The sequence below is a fragment of the Pyrgilauda ruficollis genome, unplaced genomic scaffold (assembly GCF_017590135.1).
Source record: "Pyrgilauda ruficollis isolate IOZ18807 unplaced genomic scaffold, ASM1759013v1 scaffold64, whole genome shotgun sequence".
Lineage (NCBI taxonomy): Eukaryota > Metazoa > Chordata > Aves > Passeriformes > Passeridae > Pyrgilauda > Pyrgilauda ruficollis.
Genome location: NW_024528155.1, coordinates 3,123,600 through 3,144,943, shown reverse-complemented (window position 1 = coordinate 3,144,943; position 21,344 = coordinate 3,123,600). Strand labels below are relative to the sequence as shown.

The following is a 21,344-nucleotide window of genomic DNA, read 5'->3' as shown; positions in this document are numbered from 1 at the left end:
AGGATTTTATTGGTACACTTTTCCAAAGTGCTTTATGCACTTTTTTTTTTCCTAAGTTACACAAACATCACACCTTAGTTTTCAAAAACCTGCTTTCAATTGTTTAATTATTTTAAATAAAGAGGTTTTTTAATACAATTTGCAACGAACAAACACACCAAATAAAAATATCTTCCTACCACAAGCATTTTAATGAAAATACAAATGCAAAAAAACAATGTACTTTGTAATTCTCAACTCGCTAGAGCAGGAAGAAAAAATAAAGAAATTACCGTAATACAGTTTGGACAGACATTTTTTTAGCCATAGTTAAGAAAAAAGCTTAAAGCCTTAAAGCATAGGAAGAAGTAACGTTTTGTGAACACTCACCATACTTCTTCTAATGTAGTCTATTGCTTTCTTCATATCCATGCCTGACCAGTTATCGAGCATGTAGCAGATACAGGAAGCACAGTACACAAACCTCATATCATTCTCACTTCCTTCCAGCACTGCACAGAAACTGAAAGAAACATTTTTGTCTTTAAACACTGTTTCGCCTGTTAGACCAGAAAACATGAAATGTGGTTCAAAGCATTGCACAGTGTTTTCTTTAAAGATTAGTTTACAGTAGTCTCATAAATATAACCCAAAGCTACACTAGATTTTCTTTTTAGAAAATGTGATTCTAAGCCGAGTAAAATGCACAGAACTCTAAACATTTAGGAGCCTGAGAAACTATTTCCAGCAGCATAACAATACTGGTGTTTATTTATTCCAAGATGTCTATGCTTACAGTCTTTCACCTATTACAGTATATACAGATGCATGACTTAGCATTTTACTTCTTTTGGGCAGAATTCTTTGACTTCCTAGGAATCCTAATAGCTCACAAGGCTTTCTTTCCCTACTGCAACTGGAGGACCAGTTTCCAGGTATGTATAAAGGTAATTGCTAATACTACGATTTCTAATACAAATGGTGAATCTGTTTTTAATTAGTTATTGTTATATTCGCACCAAACTCTATGAACATTTAAAAATGTTTGTATCTGGGTTATTTTGGCACAATCTCAGAGACTCTTAAGATGATGATGAATGCCTTGATTTGGATATTTGCACCAGAAAGTAGCCAACAGAACCAGGGCAGTAACCATTCCCCTGTACTGGGCACTGGTGAGGCCACGCCTCTAGCTTTGTGTTCCATTTTGGCCCCTCAAGACAAGGAAGACCACTGAGGTGCTCGGGAAGGGCAGTGGAGCTGGGACTGGTTTGGATCACAAATCTGATGAGGAGCAGCCAAAGGAGCTGGGGCTGTTCAGCCTGGATAAAAGAACACCAAGAGGACACCTTATCACTCAACTACCTGAAAGGTGGCAAGGTGGAGGTTGGTCTCCTCTCCCTAGTGGGACAGAGAAAATGGCTTCAAGTTTAGATTAGTCACCTAAATTAGGTATTAGAAAAAATTCCTTCATCAGAAGGGCTGTCTAGCACTGGAACAGGTTGCCCAGGGAAATGGTGATCACCATCCCTGAAGGTATTTTAAAGACACATAGATATGGCACTTAAGGACATTGTTAAGTGCTGGACTTGGCAGTGCTGAGTTAAGAGTTGGACTTCATGCTCTCAAAGGTCTTTTACTACCTAAATGCTTCTATAATATACAAAAATAGGTAAATGTTGAATTACCTGTGACAATAAATAAATTTTAAATTGTTTCTTCTAGGATTTGCTGCTTGGCAAGCCTCCATTTGGTTCAAAGAGCTAGTCAGTACTCTCTGATGACTTAACTACTTCCAAAAAGCCAGCATATATTCTATGACTCATGTGACTACCAATCAAACTATTTTTCTAATAGAACAACAATATTATAGCTACTTCTATAAATACCAAGTTTCTTACGTTTCATTCCACATGTGGGTAGTGGGAGTTGCAGCATATAAAATATTGTTTACCTTCCATCCTCCAGCTGGAGAGCTCTCAGTCCTGCCAGTATGGCATCTTTATTTACTCGACTTAAATCATCTCCAAGAATAACTAGACATGATAGTCCTGTGTAAGTCATTGCTATGTGCCCACTATCATATGGATGAGATATACCTGGACCCTAAAAAAGGAGGAAAAAAAATAGAAATATTGAAATATCACAAGAGCTTACACTATAGCAAATATTTTTTTTTTTTTTTAAGGTAAGAGGTAAACAAATTACTTTTCCCTTCACTCATTATGGTTAAACTGAAGGTATCCTACTCAGCTTTCCTTATCAAACTAAGCTACTGCTTAACTCTGCTGCTATTGTAAACACTTGGTCAATAGGAGCCTTTGGAAAAAAGCTTTTCCAAGAGCTCCATTTGTGAAACAATTAAGGAAAAAATGGGATCTCCTCAACTGTACCTAAGTTTGTCCTGACACACCACTGGGCATTAGCTTCCTGTCAGCTGGGTAAGCACTCTTAAAGAGACAAACTCTGGAGGCCCCTCAGCAGAGATTTTGCAACATAATGATCTACAAGGAGAAAGCAGTATGAGAGATTGTTAGTAATCTCTCTGACAACTGAAGCAATACCAAATTAGCCTCTTACCTACTTTCATCTCTATTTTAGAATAACAATCAGAGTTCAAACAAAGTATTTATATACCAAATAATCACAGAAACATAGAATATCCTGAGTTGGAAGGTACTCACAAGGATCACTGAATGTCAACTGAGAAGCAAAAATTATAGTAAAAGGCTGACTAGTCCCACAATACAAGTCAAAGAAATGGGGAAGGGGTTGATACAGCTGTGCTAAAACTACTGTTTTTCTTTATGGTATTTTATAGGCCCATCCTGGACTGTACCACTTCATGAAAACAAAGACCACATGTAAAATACTGTGGATACTTGGGATGGTTCAGTTTGGAGCAACTGGAAGATAACTATTTTATACACAATAAAATCTATTTCAATACTGAGTAGTAGAGATAGATTTTTAAATGATATTTTATTAGCATTATTGCCTAATCAGTTGCAATTCTTATTTTGCAATACATCCTAAAAACACAAAGAAAAAGCAGCATAAAACCAAATTTAATATTATGTTATGTATAACTGGTATTTTTCAGGCAAGTCATGCTTATTTCCAAAGCCAAAAAACTTTGCTTCTAGTAAGAAACTGGTAGAAAAATTACTATTACCCAATGGACAGCAAGAGACTGCTTTCACACAAGGAAATCAAAGACAATTGGGAAAGGGAGGCAGAAAACAGGGTGAAATGGGTTCAGCAGCACTAAAAAAGTTTGGTAACAGTGAAGGAGAACAGGAGTGTATGTGCTGAGAGCTGCACCTCCTCTCCCTTACTTCCAGTCCTAGACCCTCTCTTGAGGTGGCATCACAAATCCCAACAGCTCCCACTCCCATCTCTGTACTGCCAGTGCTCCCATCACTGTCTCCTACCCTACACATTAAATAGACAAACAGGGCACATTAAATTGCTTTTGTTAAGTGGTCTCTACTGACCTGAGCTAATGCACTGGTGCAGATATACTCTGAGAAGACAACAAAGGGGGTATGACCAGGGTCTGTTCTATGCACTTTGCCTTTTGTAAGAATTAGTCTGTAGGTCCCATATGAAATAGATTTACTTAGATCTCAGAGATGGAGTAAACAGTTCTATTCTGTTGGAATTACCATCATGTTCTCCACAATCTCAGCCTTCTTTAAAAGAATTAACACTTGAAAGATTTAAGTTGGGGGGAAGCTTTCAAACATTTAAACTTGGCTCAGTGATGTGACAACTGTGTTCCCTACTATATCAATTAGAACAGCCATTAAAACATAACTCATGGCCACCAAGAATTCCCAGTGACCACTGCAGAGCCAATAAACTCTCTCTGCTGCAGAAGCATGGGCAAGATCTCTTCAAACACTGACAAAGAATGCTACTAAACATGCACTTGCACTGGCACAGTCCCACTTTCAAGACAGGGTTCCTTCAAGCAGGTGCCAATCCACACACGGAGCAAAGTGGTTTTGACATGTCTGCACAGAGCAAGTGCTGAGTGCTAAGTCCACCAACCCAACGCACCTGGTTACAGCCAAGAAGCGTAATTGTGCTTTCAAAATACACAAGTATGTAGTTATCTAATTTCTAAAGAAATGCCTACTAAATAGCTATTTGACAATCTATCTTTTGCGTGCTTTGATGTATTTCACAACACACTTTTCAGGTGTTCAGTTGGCAGGGGTCTTCACTTGGACATGGGTAGCCACAGCTTTAGAGGCGTCTTTTTCATGTTATAATGACTTAAGTCCATCTAAAGCACATGATTTTAGCTGGTTTAGCTAATTTGAGTAAAACTTACAGCGTGTTGCCAAATGCAGTATCTAGCCACTAATTCAAGGTGTCTCTGCTTCTGTAATCTCTTTAATAGTTTCAAAACTATTCTGCAAGACCTTGCCATTCCTCACTTTGTGGAACCACAAAATGCCCTGGGTTGGAAGGGACGTTAAGGTCATCTTGTTGCAATTCCCCTGCCATGGACAGAGACATTTTTCAGTAGACCATGTTGCACAGGACTTCTAAAAATATAATACAGAGAGGTTTGCTTAAAATAAAAAAATATGGAGTACAGAGATATTTCGGCCCAGGCTTACCTGGGTCTTTACAGTATTTATTTTTATCTTACATTTACTTTTGTATTCTATTTATTGGGTTTTTTTTAATTCACTCTGCAAAATATTTATAACTATTCATCTTTCACCAGTATCAGTGTTGCAGCCTTGAGAAAATACAATGTTGTGGCAGGAACATAAAAGATATCTTTTTTCCCCCCAAGTGAAAGCATATGTTAATTACCACAATCTTACATAAAAGTTGCAGCTATTGAAAACTAAATGCTGATTCACAACACTTTCAACATACTAAAACTGAATCACAACACTTCCAACATACTGAAAAGACCTAGGCCTACCTGAAACTTTGAGGAGACTGTTCACTCCTAAATTAAAAGCTAGTTTAAACTGCAGTAACAGCAAATCTGAGACACTTCAAAATCTGGAGCCATTTCAGTATACAATTATTTTCTAATTCTAAAAGTAATACTGTTCTGAATGTGATGATAGAGGACTCACTCTTAGCCTACATTCAGAGTTAAGACTGTCACAGTTCATGAGGGCTGTGTGGTGAGTTGGTGGATATGTTTTTGTTTCACTTTTGCTTCTGTCCCAAAAAGCTGCAAAGAACACGACTCTCAAACACCTCAAAGGCAACAGCTAAAACACCACAACGCCCAAATCAAACCCAAATGACTGCTCTTGAGAGATTTAGTAAAGCTGGATATTCTAACATAACCCTCACTTTTTTTTTTTCTTATTTTGAAGGGCCCCTAGGGACTGAATAGATTTGGCTATCACTCTCCTAGAGTTCAAGAATGAAATCACTGTAATGGCATGTAACAGATAGTAAATGTCAATGAGAATCCAAAATGCTTACAGGCTTTTTCAAAAAATATTTTTCATGGCAGACTTAACAGAACACTTTTAAATAATGAAAAAAGAAAAATTATATGACCGTAAACACATCCCAGAGTCATGGCAGTGAATTTTCAAATCTTTTTTTCTGAGTTATTTCAGAACATGTCAAGCAACAATGCTGTAAATGTTTTGCACCTTTCTTTGCTAATAAATCAAACAGATGCAATCCCTGAAATGCAGATACAACAAAGAAAGTACTGCAATGCTTGCATAAAAACCACATCCACGTGCAAACAATTTTCTAGAGATAGTGACCTTGCAGCTAATTTCTAGAGGTAACTTGATTCCACCCCTTCAGCTCAAATGCATAGTGGTCAACACATTCTAAGACACCAATGGACAGCAACATACTTCCGGTAAAGATAATATTTCACTATGAAGCATTTACTATTGGAAGGTGAGAATTAAATTAAAAAAACAGAAAGTACTGGGAGGGTAAAACAATGCTCTGCCAATCTTACAGAGATGGTCCTTTACAAGACCTCAGAACAATATCCAGAATAAACTCTTCTAGCTTCGTAAAGCTGGGGAGGATTTGAAAAAGGTTTCCAAAAGTATGCACTACTACTACTACTATTATTTAAAAATACTATTTAAATAATGTAGTATTTAAAATACTACACTGTAGAGCTGCTAAAGGTGTGATACAGCTGGAAATGGAAAGTAGAGGCGAGTGTGTAGGAAGGACTGCGAAAGCAGTAGAGTAGTTCTGTCCTGTGTTTGAGAGTGAAGAATCAAATTGTACTGAAAAGTGGATGAAAAATCTGTGAGACCACTAAACTAACCTCATTTCTGTCTTTTATTAAAGGCATTTTCTTTTCATATGCAAGTTTAACTCTACTGAACCTCAGTTCACTGGGCTTCAAAGCATCCGTTCTTATCGCCATGACGAACAGGGATGAACAGATGTGCCTAAAGTCCAGGTGGGTATCAGGTGCAGTTAAATATGCATGATTCAACACAGGAAGAGAAATACCAGTTGCAGACACTGACACTTGCAGTTGCAGACACTCACTTTGGAAGAAAGAGTCAGGCCCAGTCTATCAATACATGCCTCCCTGGCTAGTACCACTGCCAAGATTTTAGGTAGTTTTTTTGACAATGCCTACATGGCACCAGACACACTGGCATCAGACGGGATTCACTTTTCTCAAAGGACCTGGACAAGCTCCAGAAATGGGTCATGAGAACCTCATGAGATTTAACAAGACCAAGTGTAAGGTACTACACCCAGGTCTGGACAACCCCAGACTGGGAGTGTGCAGGCTGGGAGAAGAACAGAAGTCATTGAGAGCAAAGGGCTTGGGGGCTCTGGTGGGTGAGAGGCTGGACATGACCTGGCCATGAGCAGTCACAGCCCAGAAAGCCAAACGTGTCCTGGGCTGCATCCAAAGCAGTGTGGCCAGCAGGGCAAGAGAGGGGATTCTGCTTCCCTCTGGTGAGACCCCATATGGAATGCTGTGTCCAGCCCTGGGGTCTTCAGCACAGGGAGCATGGGAACCTGTAGGAACACATTCAGAGGAGGCCACTAAGTTCATTAGAGAGCTGGGACACCTCTCCTCTACGAAAAGAGTAAAAGAATTGGGATTTGTCAGCCTGGAAAAGAAAAGGCTTTGAGGTGACTTAATTGTGGCCTTCCAGTTCCTGAAGGGACCCTACAAGAAAGATGGAGAGAGACTTTTTACCAGAGCATGCAGTGACAGGACAAGGGGAATGGCTTCACACTGAAAGAGGGCAGGTTTAGATTACGTATTAGGAAGAAATTCTTTCCTGTGAGGGTGGTGAGGCATTGGAACAAATTGTCCAGAGCTGTGGAATCACCTTCCCTGGAAGCATCCAAGGCCAGGCTGAATGAGATCCTGAGCAATCTGGTCTAGTGGAAGGTGTCCCTGCCTGCGGCAAGGGAATAGGAGCTAGATGATCTTAAGGGCTCTTTCCAGCCTGAACCTTTCTATGATACCAAAGAACAGCACGTTCTGCACCACTTAATTAGGGTTATTCTGCTTAGCTTCTCTACCTCATGACAATTCTTCAGCTAGAGAAGTTTTCCTTTGTTAGGAGAAGACCAGAGAAGGAGGAGACTGCACTGAGATAAGCCACAATTTGTGTGTCAGTTTCTTCATTGCTGTGAGAATTTAAGTTCTAGGTATCATTTTAGTATGTTTCTTATGCACGTTTCTTAAAAGTTCTGCAAACATTTCAGTATTAACAGTACAAAATTCCCTGCCTTCCAGACATTCTGTAATTTTACAGTTAATATTATAAAAAAAGACACAAGATCATTTATTGCCTAATTGAAAACATTTCACATACACATTCTTAACTGACCTTGGAGGGATTGAATGGCATCCCTAAATATGAAGAACCTCTGAATCCACAGCGATTCATATTTGATCCTGGAAAAGATTAAAACAATACTCAACTAACTTGTTTTGGTGAAACATTTATTATAAACCATAATTCTCTAATGAGATCAAGACCCATTAGTTCAACACTATTCACAGCCTTAATAAAGTGTGCACGTGTCTCTCCCAGCCTTAGTTTGGTATATCTCTGATTAACAAACAAAAACAAAACAAAACAAAACAAAAAAAAAAGTATACCACAAGCAAACTTAACCTACTTACTACTGTAGTGAGAAAACACAAAGCATCAGATTTTAATTTGGTGGAAATACAGTTTGTGTCACCACAGACTTGCCTTCCATGCTCACAAGAAAAAAAGAGAAAAGGACTGCTCCCCTGGGAAAATGGCCAGAGTTAACATATTTTTTTATTCCTCTCTGGATTCTTGCCTGGTAATACCATCTGTTCCCAAGCAGAACTGTTTCAAGATAGTTCGCAACATGTTCAAGGATAAACAAGTCAACAGTTTTAAGCACATTGTAGCTATCAAACATTTCTTTTAGTGATACAGTGTAATTTGTTTCAAACGCGTCGCAATACCTGAGCATGTAAACACAGAGCCATGTTAAGAGTTTAAGTACAGCTTTGCAGGGCTCAAACTTGCTTTGCATGGCAAAACCTCAGCTGTTTACTGCCCAGCGTCTGAAACTAAAAACCTAATGAATGCCACAGTCTAAGAGCAGCTGGTTGTTCCTAAATACTGTCAACCTCTTTTAAGTTATTCAGCCTTTAAGCTAAAAATCCTCATGGATATTAGAGAAAATTGCACCAGATAAATAAGAATGAATAGTTATAAAGCTGAAAGGTTTAAGCGACGTCACTATGCAATGCAGCCTACAAGCTCTGGTGTAATTTAGCAGCATATTACCTTCTAATTCTAAATATACTCTGTATATATGCAAAACTTAAACTAGAAAGGTTTTATTAGCTTAAGAATTTCAACTTGGCCTGAAGTATGCAAGTTTCTCTGCCTGACAAGTCTTTGGAGCTAACTGATATGGAGCGAAACACCTGCAATTCTCCACTTCCTCCACAGTTCAGTCAAAAATACTTCTTAATGATTCTACACATGTAGCAAAATCAACTTCAGCCTGCTTCAAAGCTGGTGTGCCATAGTCTGATCCACACAGAGGAAACATAAAGAAAGAAAGAAAGAGAAAGAAACAAAAAGAAAAAATTAATAGCTGTTTTATTTTATTATAATGTAAACATTCTCAGCAGAGAACATTAGTTTGCTCATTTGCAGAGTCAAAGACTTGCATTTCATGTTGCCTCAGCCTCTGGAAAGCGCAAAAAATGAAATGAGCCTTAAAGATTAATCTAACGTCCCAAAGGACACTGGCCAAAAAAAATCACAATTTCAAAAATGACACAATGTGAACAAATCAGTAAGAGAAGACCTAGAATTCCTGCCTGGTAAGTCCCAGATTTCCTAGGCAACATTGTGGGAGGGGAAAAAAAAAAATCACCATTCACATTCATTTTCAGTAAAAACGAACCAGTGTCTTAAGTTCTTAATCAAACTAGAACACTCACTTTGAAATGATACTGGTGTGGAAACTTTTCACCTAGAAAAGAGTTATTATGCTACTAACATAGCTATTCTGGCCTGCTGCAAAGGATACATGCTACAATTAAGACAGCTCTGCAGCTGAACAGAACTCAGACGACAGCTGCTAGATGGAAGGATTCACCTCAGAAATACCGATCCCCAACCCTGGGCCTTTGGAGCGTAGCTTGTAATTCATTATCAAGGTAGAAATGGCAGCATGAAACCCAAGTTTGTGGGCTGCTAGTGGGTCACTCTGATTGCCTTCTGAATTCACAGATGCTACACAAATAGATTAAAAATAAAGTAATGACATCATAATCTATTGCTCCTTTAGATGTTCAATTTTCATGTAGTATTTCAAAACCTTTCTTGTACTACTAAGCTTTTATCAACTAGAAAACAGCATCTGCAATTTCAAAATTGGATTTTAAAGTTGGATTTTTAACTCTATTACTATGAATTTAAAATCTATTTTGACACTTTTTGTCAGAACTTCTCATCTCCCACTCCAAACTTCACACACTGGCTCCTAGGAAAAACAGAAGACCAACGTGCCCTTTAGGGAAAACTTTAGGGCAAACTTTGCAGGGAATTTGACCCTGTATTCAGGATCAAATAAAATAAATGCATTAATGTGCTTGCAATAGATGCTTCCTAGACCTTCCTAGACTATTACAAGTGAGTTGCTAAATCTCTAGTCACAGTACCTGTAGTAAAAAATAGAATTCTGACTTGCTAAAGAAGCATTAAAACAGGAAGTGAAAACAGCTTGCTTTTAACCACATGACTCTAGAACACTGATGTAGTGTCTCGAAATGTTTTTTTAGCATCCTGTGAGCACACTAGTTGAAAAGCAAATGAAAACCAAAGGCAAGTTACAGGAAATTACTGCCTTTCAGTTTATGAAAGAAACTTTACCATATGAAATCTCATCTTCTGTAAAGTTGACTTTACTATTTTATTGCTATTTGCTTGTACTTTTTGTTTTATGCAATACCTTAGTATTGCTAATCAAACTCTTCACTTTTCTGAACCAAAAATGGGCTGTCAGAATCAGAAAAAGAATTAAAAACAAAACAGAACCAAATTAAAAGGATGTGATCACAGCCTATGTCGCTTGGGGAAAAGCTGCTGGAGTGGTCAGTTCAGCTCCAGCAGAGTTTGCTGTGCCTCAGCTCAATTGCAGCTGTGAAATGGTACCACCTGGTGTTCACTTCCACCATCAACCTTATGTAGCCACTTTCTGCAGGAGCTTCAGACAGAGCAAAAAGTAACAAATATTTCATATATTGCTGTGTAACTATTTGTGGTGGTTTGAAAGCTGAAAAAACACACCTGAAAAAACTTCTCGGATTTGACAACTAAAGAACACTGACCCTTTTCCAAAACCAAAAGACTTCATGCTTAAATGCAGAACTTTCCTGTGAAGAAAAAGATGTTACTTATATGTCCTTAAGCCAGAAAGTCCTTAAGACATGTAAAAAAGAGCTTCAAGCGATGACCACAGACAACTAAGATCTCTTTTTTTACAGACAGGGCATTTTTGTTATTTATATTTTATGACTTCTCATGCATGGAAGGATTGATAAACTTTTACCACTAATTTTTCACATTCAGATTATCCATGCATTCCTTTGGCTGCAAGACTTGTCTCCTTTTGCTAAGTACAGGAGTTTACATACATTACTAACATCTTATAATATATAAAAAACCCATAGCTTTAACTGATTCAGTCAGTACATCCAAATAAAAGTAAGCATAAGCTCTTCCCACTGATCTAGAGCTTGTAATTGCTCCTGTAAATTAAAGCACTAGAGGATGTCACTAAATGCAAAGTCGCATTCTCTAAAATGGAAGTCCATTATACATCCAGATAAACTGGATTTATAAACTGGATGTTTAAATGCAGCCATAAAATACAGTTATGCTGGAAAAAAATTTGCATTTTTGCTCAAGAAACTCATGATCAGAAAGCTCACATGTATTGATGATTTCAAAAAAGTCAATGTCATTTTATACATTTTTTTCAGTACTGCCACATAAGAAGAAAGATTCATTAATACAAATCTGAATTTAGACTTTGACAAAAGTAAGTTTTAGGTCTGTCATGTATCATACAGGTTTTTCAGTCTAATATCCATGGGTCCTGGGGATTCAGACCAACACATAAAATAAGTTTTGGTATTCCTTTTGGTTCCATTTCTTAGTACAGCAAAGCTAGTGAAGCATCCAGCTGTCAAAAAGTACACTTTTCTTCCTTCTCCCATAGTGGGCTGGCACTGGCACTCCCAATCAACACAGCTCACCAATGCGACACAAAGCTAACCTTCTGTTAGATAAATAAATGCGTGTTTTTCTGCCACTGCAGCAAGCTCTCAAGCAGGGTCAAACAAATGCCACTGTTCCTGTGGGGGAGGATGGTGGATGAATATGGCCAAGCAGTGTGCTTCCACTGTGTAATTAGATTACTTGAGTACAAAGCTCTGGATTCACTCTCTTTTAAAAGTGCTGAACTGGCCCTGAATGTGACTTGCAAGAAATTGGAATACATCTTTCTTAAATTGCTATGAGTTGCACTTTAGTTAGTTAAAATAAACTTGAAATTCTGTCAAGGAGCTGCACTATGAGAGGAAAAACAGTAAAACACTGACATGACCTTAAGAACAAGCAACTAGTTAAAAGAGGGTGTTTCGTCCACCCTTCCTCAATTTCACTAACACTTCAAAAAGCAACATTTTAATCTAAAAATGTATCATTTCTCCGAGGCTTGTAAAAGAACATTATCCGACTCAAAATGAAAAAAGAAAAAAAACATTTTTTAAGATTTCAACTTCTTTCTAGGAGGAAACATCGTTCTTGCAGCGAGCACACAAAGAAAGAAAAAAACGACATGGTAGCTATGCACCTAAGTAAAGCATTCACTAAAAGGGAAGGAAGGGTAACAATGGCCAAAATCTCAGCAAGATAAAGCCAAACTATTTAGCATAAGTTACAGAAGACAGGGGTCCTTCAAACAAGTAGAGGTAGCAGTAAGTGGACGCATTCAGCTAAGAATGTGTTTCTGTGTGAGGCTCAGTTTGCACATGTGATGTGCTGCCATTCCCTCCTAATTAGAAGTGGTATTAAGCCAGTCTCTGGAAGACTCGAGGCTAAGCTTATGGTACCAAAAGGACATTTTTTTGTTTGAATCACAGCTACAATAAACCCACAGAAGAATACAGTCTATCCTGACAGAACCTAATCTTCAGCTTCCCTAAGTGCACTTTGATTAGACTGAAGAGCGTATGTTTGCCTTCTTACTCAGTAGATCAAGATCTCTACATTACTGAGCTTTAGTTTCACACAAAATTTCAAAGGCTACAAACCTTTGAAGTGAAGCTATCATTAGCCATCAGACACATTACATACCAGTAAATACAAACATGTCACTTAAGACTATCACAGGGTATTGTGAGACTTTATCTAAGCAGTGTTTGAAACCACCAAATTCTGAATTTTCTAGCAGGTTCTGTAACACTCTGCTGTGGTGGGTTGACTCCAACCAGCAGCTGAGGCAAGAAAACAGAGAGATGAAGGGAAGACTGACAGAGTGAGACAGAGACAGTTTGATAGGTGAAGCAGAAGTTGGGGGCACACAGCAAAGCAAAGCAGGAATTAATTTACCAGCAGGTGCATAGTCACTTCCCAGAAAGCAGGGTCTCAGCAAGTGTACGGGTTACCCAGGAAGACAAATGCCAGAACCACAAATATTGTCCCCTTTCTCCTTCTCCTCCCAAGCTTTTATTGCTGAAAATGATGTTAGATGGTGTGGAGTGTCCCTCCAGACAGTCCTGAGGTCAGCCTGGGTCAGCTGTCCTGGATGTGTCTCCTGCTATATCTGCCACGGGAAAAGGAGTGCAGAGGAGGCAAAAAGAACCAGCCTCGACTAGCACCACTCAGCAATAGCTGAAAGACTAAAACACTCTTTTAGTACCAGGCTCAGAACACAGCAGATTAGAGGCTACTACTAAAAAAATTAATTCCAGCCCAGCCAGTTCACCTACAATAACTATAGTTATTGGTAAAAAATAAACAGATACTAAGTTTGTGGAGCACCAACTACTCTGTCTCCCATCCACTGGAAAAAAGACCCTAAGGTAGTAGTAGTTGGCAAAATAATATAAATTTGGTCACCTTAAAAAAATGTTTTAATAAAAATCAAGTTAAGTACTGCGCATAAAGGAGCCTTTAGAGGAAAAAACATGAAAAGCAAAGAAATTTATTTTTCCAATAAGAATTCCATGAATTCTCTTTTTGACTGATAGAAACTTTTAGAAATTCAACCACTGATGCAACCAAGAACAAACCCCAAGATTCTGTAAAATCATATTACCATTTAATATGTAACTTTTAAATTGGTTTTCAGTCCCAAAGCCAAACTTTGTGAAGACTTTCATTGAATACAGTATGGTTACTTTAGATTGGTGGAATTTATAATTATAAAAGAGTATATTAATTTAAATTTTTACAAACCAATATTCCATGGAAAGAGACATTTATCAGAAAGCATGAAAAAAACGCTGCAATAGCACGTTTCTTTAAAAGTAAAACGTTGTGCTTTCTTGGTTTTGGTTTTTTTTTTTTGTTTTTTTTTTTTTTTTTTTTTTTTTTTTTTAATGTAGACAGATTCCAATCCATCAAGCTAGCAATGTCCTCTTTTAACCAGAGATGCACAAGCACTTTAAACCAAGAACTTCAGTGCTGTAGCCTACCACAGTTTAGTCACTTCTCCAAAGAGGCCAAAAGAGGGAGTAGGAGCTCTGCTGCCGGGAGGCTGCCAATTAACAAGCATTGCACCCACCCAGGATTATAAACCAGAGAGCCAATACATTTTACTGGAAGTAGACATTATCGGAGTGTAGGTGTTTCCTTCTTCACATTTAGACCTGCTGCTATCAGCATCATTTACATCTTTGCATTTTCTATTGTCCAACAAAAAACGCAAAAACGAAATACAAATGATGCTGAAGTTTTAGCGGTCAAGTGACCAGATAAGAGCAGTGTTATTACCAAAAGCACAGGAAGAACAGGAGTTATTAGAGTATAATACAAAAATATAGGACTGAAGGGCAGCTTGTTCTTCTAGTGAAAAGTAGATTTATTACTTGGAAAGCACAGAGTGCGCTGCCAAAAGTGCCTTCCCGAAAACTCATCTCAGTTTTATGCGGGGATGATAGCTAGAAAAAGAAGGAGCACATCTCTGGTGAACTGTCAGCCTCCACATCAGCACACTGGTATTTTTACTGCCTTCCCTAGGAGGCTTCAGACAATGGCAATATTCCAAACACTGACCAGGTAGAATCCCTAGATAATTACTACATACTGTCAAAGACAAACAAACAAACAGAAATGCCTGTTCTAATTTCTCTTCTTGCAAACTTCCCTCTTCTTTTGGAATTAAGTCCCAAAGACTGGGATAAAAGTCACAAAGTGAGCAACTCCTAGAAACAAAGCATGTACACTGTGGAAAGATTTCTTAACAGTAAGGCACAGGAACCTTCTAATCACTAAAAAACTTTGTAGGAATATTTATGTAATCCAAACTTCTGTTTTTCAAGAATCAATCCTGGAATGCAATACAAGAAAAAGAAATCTATCAGAACTAGTTCGTGTGGTGGATCTGATGGTTTCTAAATCTCCACAGTAAGAAAAAGGATTTTATTATTACCATAAAATAAAGCATCAGCAGTCATGACTTCCATATGCTTATTTCATAGAACTGATTTTAGAGACCTAATTTGTTGTATTTAGAGACCCTATCTCTTGTATATAATTAGAATGAATAATAGAAGGAAACACAGAATTTTCTGCCTACATCCATCCAAAGTGCATGGATGGATGTATTCATGATTTTACAGACAGACAACTGGAATTGCCTTTTCTCTAGAGACCACCAGCCTGGAGCTATGCCCACACCAGCATTTAACATGGCAGAACCTTCTGTCATAGAGCAGCAGTGCCTCACCCATGTCTCCCTCCTTCCTTCCCGCCCCTTGCAGTGCAACCAGCCATTCACCTGGGCTGCCATGCAAAAAACTGCCAACACCAACTAGCCCACAGGAACAGCACCTCCCTAACTTCTGTCAAACCAACCAGGAAAGGGACATTTCCTGCGAGTTCCCTTGCCAGCTTTTCTGCTATGCACCTTTCAATCTGAGGACAGCGGGGATTCACCAGCAGCATTATTCCTTCTCAAAACCTAGGGTAAATTCAACCTTCACAGACCTAAGGAACATCAAGCAGGGACTCTGTTTATCCTTTTTGCTTTTTACTCTTACACCTCCGAATCTCCAAAAGCTGTTGTAAAAAACCAACCCTGTGATCACAGGTCCTGGCATTGAAGTGGAAGTCAATATAATCACTATTACACTTGTAATACTTTTACAACATATGCATTATTTTAGAACCATATGAAACATTCCTCTGAAATGCCTAAAGGTGCAAATTTATTATACTACTTTATACTGGCTGATCTTCAAATTAATTTCTGCTTTTTCTAGCTTTATTACTTGTGAGGTATCTATATCCAAGATCTGCTCAACATCACTACCTGAAATTATCAGGACTGTACTTTAGGAAGTTCAACCTCGTATTTTATAAAAACAAGAGTCATCCACTATTCCCCAAGTAAAAAGCAAAAGTAAAAATGTTAATATCAATAAAAAAAACTAAAAACTCACTCACTGTCTTCTGTGGGAAGGACCTGCAGGGAATAAATCCATTCTATTATATCATCTTTGTTCACCACATCTAAGGAATCCAACATATCCAGACCAGAGAGTGCGAAAAATGCAATTGTCAACCTAAAAGAAAAAGATAAGACTTACACTTCCCACCATAAATGTCATGGGGAAATTAACAAATGGTTGAAGCAACAGACACATCTATGAATTCTCAGCCTTTGACAGTGGTGCAACATAGAGCCTAGCTTAGAATACATGGAAGTCATCTACTGGACAAAATAATGTTCTCTGTACTGAAAACATTTCTTTGCCTCATCAAGGTTTTTCATATAAGCTGCCCCCCCCTTTACATAATGATACTTCAATTAAAAATTTACATAAGAGCCTGTTTACCCAAAAGAAAACCCCAACAAAACAACCCACTGCAAAGTAAACTAGGTTATACCAACATATGGAGCACTAGTTCTCTGTGAAGAATTCTTACTGAACAATCCCCTAAACATGCATTAGGTACATATGCAAGGTAACCCTTAACTATAGTAAGCTGCCTCTTACTGTGTCTCAAACCCAATGTCAGATGCTTAGATGTCAATGTCAAACAGCAAAGCCTACTTTGTAAGCAAATAATGCATAAACAGGCATATAGAATGAATTAACACCTAGAGGTACTTATTTCTAGTCCTTGGGTGTAACGCAGCCTAGATGACTACGTTACTTAAACATCTAAAATTAAGCAAGTCACGTTCAAGTGTCCAACAGAGCAGTGGAGCAGCTAGCACGCTGAATATCCTTCTTCTCCACAAGTTGTTTCCTCCCATGAATGTGTGCTATCGTACCTGCTAACTAACACCTTCTTTACTGGGTTTGTTTTAAGCCATTGCAGCCATCCATGGCATGGCACTCCAACAGTGCATTACTCACTCTGACACAGCACCAAAGCAACAGCACTGGGTTAGGAACTCGGGAGAACCTACTATGAGAGGAAATGCTCATGTAATGGTACCTTGGATGTTCTGACTCAGACTAAAATTAGCTGGATGTTTATTTTGCCACCCACACTTGTCTGCCGATCCTTCTAGAAATTCTTGCTCTCCATACACCAGATAAGATGATGGATTATGAAACAACTGCTACACATGCAGAAACTAAAATTCAGTACGCCAAAGAAATACCAACTTTCTTTACAAAATTAAGTTGTAATTCATATTTACCTCACAAACTGGTGAGTCACCTTGGGCAGAGGTTGGTACCTCTGAAGAGACACATGTGGACAGCAGCCTCCACAGACAATTTCTGCATGAGGTTCTGCATCAGAACCACAAACAGTAAGACCATGTGAGTCAGCCCAAAGCACACATCCAAAAGAATTATTCTAACTAAAATACAGCAGCCAAATGACAACACAGCAGATGTTAATCTTAATACAGTGGCACAACCTCCTAGGTTGACATTCCTACCAGCATTTACCAGCAGGCTGGTAAAATACGTGTATTTACTGTCATTATTTCAAATAATTTTTTGAGTAGAGAAAGACAAAGTATGTTGCACACAAAAATATTTCTATGTAGAACAGGAGTATATTTTAACCCTTCTGATGACAAAGAAATTGTCTTCCAAAGTGCAAAATTTACACTTCAAGGCTTATATCAACTTTTTCCATTGATCAGATCTCAGTTTAATCCAGAATTTGACCCTAGATAACAAATAACTAATTAAAAAAAAAATCACTATTTTCTTAAAAAAAAAAACAAAGGAATTTACTGTTCAGCTACAATAAACTATTTATTTGAAATACTGACTGTTCTGATTTTCATGAATACTGACAATCTTTTACTAGAACTATTAAAAAGGCATTTTCACTCTATCTTACCCAGCTAAGTTACTTCCAGTGAGGCACAAATATGCCAACATAAGCACTAGAAAACTGCTGCAAAGTCCAAAACCACAAGGCTATACATAAAACACAAACAAATCTCACCTACAGTTAAAAATGCATATATTATACATTTTATACATACATTTTATATATGTCAAATATATGAACTTAAAAAGTGGTTTTAAATACAGTTAGGGTTCAGTTCACTTATTAAGAGCTGACTGTCTGTCTCCAGCATTACTACAGAACAGCCTGCAGAGTGATGGAATTTATTTACAATGGGCAAGAGTGTCTGGCACCACTGGTCATACACAGGTTACACCACAGCTGTTTAGGTACTGCATCTTTAGTCCATATGCTGTCCTCCCTCACAAAAAATTAACAGACATATATGCTAGCAAAAGCAACTCAGCAGCACCTCAGGTGACAGACACATGCCAAGAAGTGTAAAAATTTTATCTACAGCCATTTCCACAGAGGATGGCCACCAGATAACAAATTGGATAGCAGATTCAGACCCCTCTGGCTTCAAGAGAAGACAAAGGCTACAGTTTTACAGAAGAATTCAAAAAGCATTGGAAGTGACAAATCTGAGAAACTGATTAAGTGTGCTACAAAGAGCACCATGAAGTACCAGAATCTTAAAGACTTCAGAGACCAGAAAATTGCATTCTCCTGCAAAACCTCACGGTACTAACAAGCAGTGTGTACAGAACTCTATCAATCATGCATATCAAAGAATGCTTCAAAACTACTCTTGCTGCAACTACTGTTGCATGCAAATAACTACAGATAAAAATAATTACAAAGGCTTTGAGGCAGGAAGTTGAGTAGAGAACACGAAATGAATTTTCTTTATTCTCCGTTATTGTTTTACAATCTACAGCTTAAGTTGGAATGCACCATCACAGTGAGGAAAATTTCTCTACCATCCTTGTCTGGTGACAACAAACACAGTTTTCTACTGCAGTGCAGTGAAAAAAAAAAATCTGACAAACCACTTTATTTATTTATTTATTTAACAAATGTCTCTTAAATTTAGTTGAGTTTCCCCATTTAACTCAAAACACAACTATTCCAATTCAGGAACAGGAGAAATTCAAATAAAAAGGTAACAGCATTTCTTTCTGCAGATGAATCAGCTCCAGAGGTTTGCTGAAGGTTTGCTGAACTCAGTGACCTTGAACTGGCAAAAAGGGAACCTTAACACCCTTGAAATCAAACTGGAGATTATGCATTTATAAACTCCCACTCAGAATTTGTCAACAGACATGCGTGCACCTCTGCAGAACATGGCTACATTGTCAAAGGCCCCTGGAGATCAGTGGTCGCACCTTTTGAAGAACGCAGGGCCTCAGAGGAGATGACCCAGGACCCTGAGAAGCCACATCCTCAAAGGTGACTCCATCACTTCAATGGGCAAGCTTTTTACCATTAACTCTTCTAACAGTGAAGAATATTTTTCCTACAGCCATATACTTGTCCCCTAAGTACACCATTCCCACATCCTCCTGCCCGTCACCAGGATCCCTTGCAAACAGTACACCTCCATCTTTCTTTGTAAGTATTTTCCCACCCATGGAAGAACGTGATTAGATCCTTCCTTCTCTGAAGGAAGAAAGCTGAAGACATCCCATTTCTTTAGCTCCTTTCAAATGTCAGTGGGGCTAATGTTAGCTACATGTATTATCACTCTAATACATCTGCATGCTCTGATAATTTTAAGGCCTAAACACAGTTAGGCACAGGATGCCTTGTCTTCCCCTTGCTGTCACCCAAAATGAATGCGAAAGTAGACTGAAACACCAGCTAATTTTTAATGAATAAATGATCTACAGCTCTGCAATCAAAAATTCACAAAATTACAGAATAGCGAGATTTGGAAAGGACCTTGGAGATCATCTCATACAATGCCCTTCTCCTAATGCAGGTTTACCCAGAGCAGTTTCTACAGGATTGTATCCAGGCAGGTTTTGAATATCTCCAGGGAAGAAAACTCCACAACCTCTCTGAGCAGTCTGTTTCAGTGATCAGCCCCGTGTGAGGAAGCTTTTTCTCATATTGAGATGGACCTTCCTGTGTTTCTGTCTGCTGCCCTTTGCCCTGTCACAGGGACCACTTAAAGAGTTTGGCCCCATCCTCCCACCACCCATCCTTTAAGATACTTGAATGCACTGGTAAGACCCTCTCTCAGTCATCTCTTCTTGAGGCTGAACAGGCCCAGCTCACCCAACCTTTCCTCACAGGACAGATGCTCCAGTCCCTTAACCATCTTCTGAGCCCTCTGCTGGCCCCTCTACAGCAGTTCCATTTCTAACTTTTCAATATAAAGTGGACTTATTTCACACACAGCTCAGCACTATGTGTTCTAGTCCTTACATGTTTATGCCAGGTGTTTGTGCTCTCAACCAAGATAAAGCAGGATGACCTCATCAAAGCCACGGAGCATTCCACACAGGATGACTTGCCAGACATTACAAAGTGGAAAGAATCTTACTATTTTATTGGCTGAAGAAGATTATCAAACCATCTACTTGTCACCAATATTTTATCAAGGGCAGCTTGATAATCACATCACTGGTATTCTTATGGTTTCAAAGTAAGAATATCAAATAAGTACATCCTGAAGCCATTAGAGGAACAAATGCCACTCCAATTCAAAGTGAGGGACATAGTTCACTAGTATTTTCTCTTTTATACTAGGTAATGAAGACTTTAAATTATTTGTTACATGAAGAGGAGTCTTCTGTGTGCCGAAATAAAGCTTAGGTGATTTATTTTAAAATGGCTTCCAGAGCGGATTAAGAGAGTGAAGCACTGGATTTAAATAGATTAGAAGGATCAACAGGTCTTCCCTCGTGGATATCAAGCAGTTTACGCGAGCCGTGACTACACCCCTACACTAACACATATTTTTTTGGGAGCCGTCTGCTGGTGGGCAGATTTATAGGGATGTTTTTTCCTTCCGGCCGCGGGGCGCTGCTCCCGGCCGCAGGAGACGGCAGCGCTCCGGGAGGGGATTCCCTGCACCGCGACCGCCCGACGGGAAGGGAGCGCGGCCGGGCCCGGGACGGGCGGGGGGCGCCGGGCGGACACGGCGGCGCCCGTCCCGCCTCCCGCCGCGCTGCTACCTGCTGGTCTCCAGGGACGAGTAGCGCTCGGGCAGGATCTGGAGGCACCGCTGGAAGAAGCGCACGTGCCGCTCCCGCAGGAAGTCCAGCCGCTCCGGCTCCCCCGGGCACGGCGCCGCCGCCATCTCCATCTCGCCGCTGCTGCCCGCGCCCGGCGCGCCCGGAT

At 39.1% G+C, this 21,344-nt stretch overlaps 1 protein-coding gene across 1 annotated transcript in view; it reads right to left on the bottom strand.

The window, feature by feature from the left end:
• Positions 1 to 21,309, bottom strand: part of PGGT1B (protein geranylgeranyltransferase type I subunit beta) — a 34,224-nt gene extending 12,915 nt beyond the window's left edge. The window contains 5 exon segments of the mRNA XM_041484141.1: positions 370 to 502; positions 1,934 to 2,085; positions 7,821 to 7,888; positions 16,173 to 16,291; positions 21,179 to 21,309. Coding sequence (XP_041340075.1) covers positions 370 to 502; positions 1,934 to 2,085; positions 7,821 to 7,888; positions 16,173 to 16,291; positions 21,179 to 21,309 — 603 coding nt within the window.
• Between the last annotated feature and the right edge of the window lie 35 nt (positions 21,310 to 21,344).